This window comes from Perna viridis, chromosome 8 (assembly GCF_037379345.1).
Source record: "Perna viridis isolate PV_CMFRI_1.1 ecotype Kerala chromosome 8, ASM3737934v1, whole genome shotgun sequence".
Lineage (NCBI taxonomy): Eukaryota > Metazoa > Mollusca > Bivalvia > Mytilida > Mytilidae > Perna > Perna viridis.
In genome coordinates, this window is record NC_142452.1 from 3,839,587 (window position 1) to 3,846,509 (window position 6,923).

General features: G+C 32.5%; 1 protein-coding gene across 1 annotated transcript; it reads right to left on the bottom strand.

The window, feature by feature from the left end:
* Nucleotides 1-3,240: 3,240 nt before the first annotated feature.
* Nucleotides 3,241-6,587, bottom strand: LOC148608992 (uncharacterized). The gene is made up of 3 exons (XM_088541419.1): nt 6,417-6,587; nt 3,691-3,949; nt 3,241-3,395 (listed from the first exon to the last, which is right to left on the bottom strand). Exons 1-3 carry the CDS (start codon nt 6,510-6,512, stop codon nt 3,379-3,381), a joined length of 372 nt encoding a protein of 123 aa, XP_088397545.1. The 5' UTR covers nt 6,513-6,587; the 3' UTR covers nt 3,241-3,378.
* Between the last annotated feature and the right edge of the window lie 336 nt (nt 6,588-6,923).

The window sequence follows — 6,923 nt, forward strand, 5'->3', positions numbered from 1 at the left end:
TTAACTATTTACTATTAATTCTATTTGTTTTTGTTTTATTTCTTTTAAACTATAATTATAAATAAATCTAAAAAATAACTTTATTATAAAACCCTACTAATTGGGCCGTTAATTAACAGTTAGGTTAAAATAAAGGCAGCGAAAAGTGACTAAAAGTTTAAGTTATAATCAAAGTGGAAATTTGAATTTTATAACAGGGTTGCCGGTAGTAAAAATGTACTGTTTGATTTATCATTGATCATTGATTTGGTGTAAACAAGTTGTGTTACTGTAGGGCTGAGTGAAATGTCAATATAAAACAAACCTCTACAAACTACAGGGACAAAAAAAATGAGTTTGCAGATGCATTTAATTAAAAGAGCAAAAAAAAAACAACAATTACACAAAGGAATTGCATAACCTTTTTAAAAACTTTTTAAAATACCAAACTGACATATGATTTGTTTTTAATTAAAAAAATACATTAAAGACTAGTTATTTGTCGATAATTGGAAGACAATGAAACTTGTCTTTTTTCACTTTGATTTCCCTTTGAAATTATCCTGTGATTTAAAAAAGTGTTCATAAAATTTCAATAATTATGAATGGTGAAATGGTCTTAAAAAGAAGAAGACAAAAAATTATGTTTTATCTGAATTTTCTCAATTGTTTGATAAGCCCTCTTGCCTATTTCCACACATAACATCATAGCTTTGATTTTCCCGCCAATTATCTCCCCCTTTTTATCTACTTCGTGTTGAGGATAAAAACAAACCCACGAGGTTTTTAAACTCTTAAATCATTTACAGGAACTGTTTACATTGTTTTCTATTAAAGGTATTGTGATTTTAACATCTCTAGCAAGTGTTAACTAAAAGTGAACAATATTTTACTTGTCTTGTGCTATTCTAGTCATGACAAATTTCCTTGTAGTTTCATGCTCAATTACGAATGTCAGCTACAAATATGGCAGCTGGAAAATTACAGAAATGGTTATTGTATGGTTCTTTCATTAATTCTTTATTCAAAAACATGTGCATAGCAAAATAATGCATAGGGAATTTTTTTTTTTTATCAATTTAAAGGGTGTTGCAATTACAGTCAAATATGTTACTAGATGCACATATATAAGAGAAATCGTTACAGCACCAGCGTAAACGCTCAACCTATATAGGTAGTACTGTCATTACGAATAATAATGTCCGTCCGATAAGCAGCCTCTTTAACATGCTTTCCACCTATAAGAAGAAACGCGTCGATGATTGTCTCAATGCAGCGTGCTCACTTTGAGTCAATCGATGACGTCCTGAACTGCATGAAATATTTTCCATACAAATGTACAAAATGTAAATCAATAAATTTTAATCTGATTAAAAAGAAATACACGTATAAAACTGTGAGCAAATTATACTTTCTTGATGATATCACCTGTACACCGCAGAAACCAAAACAAGGTGTGCACAGTACGTTGTATTGCGTGCTAAAATATATTGTGAAAGTTTCATTAAATTCTATTCAGCTGTTTCAGATGAGGTGGGGAATAGAAGATGCACCCACCCATATCGACCTATGACATATAGTCCATGTATTGCATCAAGAAACCCCACAAAAGTCATCCAGATGGAAATATGGAAATAACCTCTATCACGTGGTGCACACTAAAGTTCAAGTGTGCACCACGGGCGTAATTTCAAATTGACCGAAAAAAAATACAACAGTCATTCTTTATAATTTAATCTTAATATCAAAATTTAACGAGTAAATCATTGCATCGTGCTTCTGGAATTAAATTCCATAGGGATAAGGTAAAGAGAAATATTGGCGATCGGCTTCAAATGTTCCTTATTATTCTTCGATGAATTAAAAATAATTGAATGTTACATTTTATTTTGAAGCAACATTTAATGATGAATTAAGGAGCCATGATGCTACCTACCATCCTATGTATATATTTAATTGAAATACACGTATATGCAATTAAATCAAGATATACAATACCAATCATTAAGACATAGATTAACATCAAGGCCCTGGAACTATTTGTTAAGGCACATAAACCTAACGGAACTACATATTCCATTAAGTAGAAACCATTTACAGATCCATGCAAGTATCTTTATTCTTTGGTTTATTTACCAGCTTAAAGCTAGACGAGGCTCAACCTACATACATATTTTAAAATAAAGGCACAAAAAGCATTTCCCAAACAAGTATTTAGTATTCTCTTTCGAATTTGTTAGATCAATCAGATACTTTATGCTAATAATTTGAAATAATGTTGTTTACGCTGGATAGACTGGTTACATTTCTTGACTATAAAATATCCAAACATTCTTATTTTCTTTAATAGTCAAGAATTATTTCATAAAAAGTCAGCAATTATTTCGTAACCATAATTGATTTCAAGCGATCTTTTTCAAAGGTGCACATGTAATAGCAATAAAAAGTCCTACATTTCTATGTTTTACACTGGAAACGTCCATATAACAATGTTCAGCTGCAAAGAATGTTGTGCACATGCACAAATGAAAAAAAAATGTTTACTCCAAAAGTAATTGACATCTACTATTTATCTTGTAAGGAGATCATGTTATATGGACCGTATCTTTTTTCCAGGTTATTAAACATCATAGTTACATAAATATATTGGTTCTTCGATTTTTAGGTTCAGAAACATTCAAAATGACAACGACAGACAGCTTGTTGAATATAACCAACAACGTAACCACAGAAAACCCGGAATATGGAAATCACGATGACGGCGAATTGGAGTTCTGGAAAATAATAGCAATTGTTGTTGGCAGTATTGTTGGATAAATTTGTTTCCAAGGCATGCTATGTCCAAATAGACGACAGCCAAACCATAGAAATAACCGGCAAACAGTACCAAGACTCCCCAATAACCATCAACCAACCCCAAGCAACACGGACACTGGTGATACGAATATTGCTGTAAATGTTGATGGTGAGAACCACACTAGTGATGTAATCCTGAGTGCAAATGCTCCAGCAACTAAGAACACATCGACTGTTCCGTTTATTTTCTCAATAGATGCTCCACCTCCTGATTACAACTGCTTTCAACCAATCAATCTTACCGTACCGCCTCCAAGTTACGATGACTTCATGAGGAATACGTGATGTGAAGTTACCATGTTACAGTAAAATACCGAGGGTTGAAGAGTTAAACTACCAGCGAAAAGATATAACTGCATATCGTGATGATACTTACGTTCCAAAATGATTGGAGATGAAATCTCATTTAGGAGTGGAATTTGAAAAAAATAATATTCGTTATAATGACCCTATTCTCACAACTACACTTTCGCTGTGTAATGATTTATTTAAAAGGTTAAAAGCATGTTGTCACACTAGTTAGATGTTTCTGGGCAGATGACGTCATATTGTAGCGTACTCTGAAAAAATACGATAACTTTAGCAAGACATGGTGTAAATAACTTATAACGAGTTTGCCAATAACCAAATGAAAGGATAATTTACTACTGCAATACGATCAAGTTGCAGGAATATTAAACAGATTTGTAATTTGGTAATTGCTTTTCGAAATGTGTTTTCTTGTTAACCTAGAAAAAAAATGAATAATCAGTATTTTAAAGTAATATGTAACAAAAAAACTTTTGTGTCTTTGTGCATACGTTTGAACGGAATCTACCATCATGTTAATATATCAATAAATTGCAGTTAAATTACCGGTAAACTCCATCATGCCGTTTCTATTTTTGTCAAAGTTTGGCTCCCTCATTTGAAAATCGAAAACCCAGACCCAGGTAGTAAAGTCTAAGTCTGGTAAATCTTCGTGTTCGAGAGACGAGTAATACGTAGCCCATTCATATGCTGTTATGTGTCCATCTTTATTCAAGTCAGTTAACATGAAAGCTATTCTGGTGGCAACGTTGTCACTGATCACCACATCACTTCTTTTAGATAAAGATCGACTCCCTTGAAGTTGCTACAATTTATATGACACAATGAAGAGTTTAATATAATTCAGGTAATTAATATATTTGTGTATATTGAATTTCTTACAAAAGATGTCTATGCATAATATAATCAATTGCCGAGGAAAAGTTGATAGTAGATGTCCATAAACATGTAATGGATTTGGCAGTTACTTAGTGGCAAGGTTATAACGTATCATAAGAATAATGAATTAGTGAATAATAGCCACGTTTAAAAGGTCAAAAAAGAACTAAATACAAATGAAATATGAATAATAATGTTCAAGACCAATTTTGAAGGGCACCTTGTCTGTTGTAGGAATTGACAGTTTTATCTTCAAAACCTTTTGCCCCTGATGAGGGTCGTAAGGCCAAATATTTTGGCTCACATTTATCAATTTGTTTTTACGTATATATATACAAGATTCAAGTCATCACTACAGAAGTCTTATGGTCGTCATCATGAACTCGTGAATCGTTATGGTGTATCCATCAGCACCATGAAAACTGATTTACTCAACGGGTCATAGTTTTCCTTTCATCGTTTGTCTACCCCGGACTTGACTTATTATGAGCAACTCGGCGGGTGTTTCTAGAAGAGCATGAGTATGGTCATGGATGATACAATTAAAATAAAACAAAAACAGTTATTTAAAAATTGAACATTCTGTAAGACTTAGTACTAGGATGATAGCGTTTTCAAAATTTAGTATTTCAATAGAAATAAAAGTTGTACTTAGTGAATTGTGAAAATACTATATTTGTCTTTAATCAAACAGAAAGGAGCATTGCTATACTGAGATCCAAAATGGATATTTTCCGCTATGTTGTAAAACGCAAAATGGTAGCTAGAGTTGGTAGCTAATATGTTGATATGGAGAGCAGTAACGGATCATTATTTTCGACAAGTTGCAACATGGATAAACTAGAGGCTTTAGAGAGCCTGAATTGCTCACCTGGTCAAAAATAGTCTTCATGGCTTTCTAAAGCTGGACTCTTGGCCTTATCGTACTATTGCCACAAGAACCATTTGACCAATATAGAGCATCTTAGTTATCCACCTGGTTTTCATATCATAAAATTAATCTTTAATACTAAAGTCATTTTTGACTCTTCAAAGGGCAATAACACTGAGCAACAGATCTTTTAGCTAAACCCAACTACTTTTCAGTATTTTGCATAATTCTGTAAATGACCCATATGGTCTATTTTTAGTAACAGCGACCCTGTTTTTCGCCAAAAAATCAAAACCCCCCAAAGATTGTTAAACATGTTCTACATAACATTCAAGCAATGTTTTGTTTCAATCCAGCCTGTAGTTTATAGAGGAGAATATTTTTAAAGTTAGAAATGTAAACTTCAGAAAAAATCCATATCAAGACCCATGACTCATTCATTCGTAAACAGATCTTTATGAAAATTTGCTCACCTGGTTAAAGTTTGTCTTTCAAGGGCAATAAATTATAGAAAGAGTTGTCCAACAATTTTGACTCAGAAGACTGTGGTAGGACTTATCATAAGGATCATTTCAGCAATGAAAGTTTCATTCTATCTATTGTAGTTTTCAAGATATTGACTGAAAACTGTAAAAAAAATTACATCATTTTTCACTTTTAAGGGCAATAACTTTTACAAAAAGACCCCTGATAATTTTGATCCCTGAAGCCTTTAGAAGGCCTTATAATAAGGATCATTTCAGCAATTGAAAGAGTTTGGCTAGGCTTGACCTATCCGTTTTGGAGATATAAGCGAAGAACTACTGTCTAACCCCTATGATCTATTTTTAGTAACGGCGGACATGTTTTTCAACGAATCAAAAATCTCCAAATCATTTCTATGCAAGATACTTCAAGAAACATTCATACCAAGTTTGGTTCCAATTGGTCGGGTAGTATCAGAGGAGAAGGTTTTTGAAAGAAATAACATTAAAAATAGCAAAAAATGTCAAAAAGGACAATAACTCCAACATGGCTTAACGGATTAAAACAAAAACTTGATCACAGATAGATCTTATCATGCTGAACACCTTTATCCCATGTCAGAATTTAGCTTAACCCAACGGTTTTGGAGATATATGCTAAAAACTACTGTCTGACCATTATGTTCTATTTTTAGTAATGGCGGCCATGTTTTTCGACAGATAAAAAATACCCACATCAGTTCTATGTAGGATACCCTAAAGAACACTCATACATAGTTTGGTTCTAATTGGTCAAGTAGTGTCAGAGGATAATAGTTTTGAAAAATCACAGTAAGATCCTTTCCTAACTTGACATAACAATGCATGATTCTGTTTTACAAGATTGGACGTTTATTTTTACTGACCCCTAACTCCAGAATTCATTGGTTTTCAAAATGAATTATTTGCTAAATGAGAAAATGAACATCTCGACAGTAAAATAGTGATTAACGATATAACTGAAAATAAATATTAGAATTGCCTGTTGATAAAAAAATAACGATATATACCATACAGACCTGAACTGCCTGTTTGACGATGTCTGTGGGAAGCCAAGCACTTGCTGACCATTCTATAACCGAGAAAATACAAAGGATAAACAAGAATCGTTTCATTTCGCCACAATCTCCACTGAAATATATAAAATTAATAGCTCATTTATTGTAAGAATGCTACTTAATAGGTAGCACTATTAATGTAACTAATGCCAGCAGACAATAGGACATGATTTACTTATTAAATTTATTTTATCCCATAAGTTAAATTAAAATGATGATTTTGACCTTTAAGAATCCTGTGTTCAAAAATTTTTCAAACATTGACCTTATAATTATTCACCCATAGTGGTTAGTCTACCAAGTTAAAAAGTTGTTGCATCTGAAAAAAAAACACCGTGTTGTAGTTTGACCAAATCAATCTAACTTTCATAACGACAACATTAAAAAGTAATAATTTGATGCAGTCCTCATATTTTGATTTATACTAAGTAGACTACTACATGTCTGCATCAAACAAGCTACGGTCAC

Coding starts and splice junctions, on each gene's coding strand:
- LOC148608992 (XM_088541419.1), bottom strand. CDS start 6,512: ATGAAACGATTCTTGTTTATCCTTTGTATTTTCTCGGTTATAGAATGG. Junction 3,950..6,416: donor TCGTCAAACAGGCAGTTCAG/GTCTGTATGGTA, acceptor TATAAATTGTAG/CAACTTCAAGGGAGTCGATC.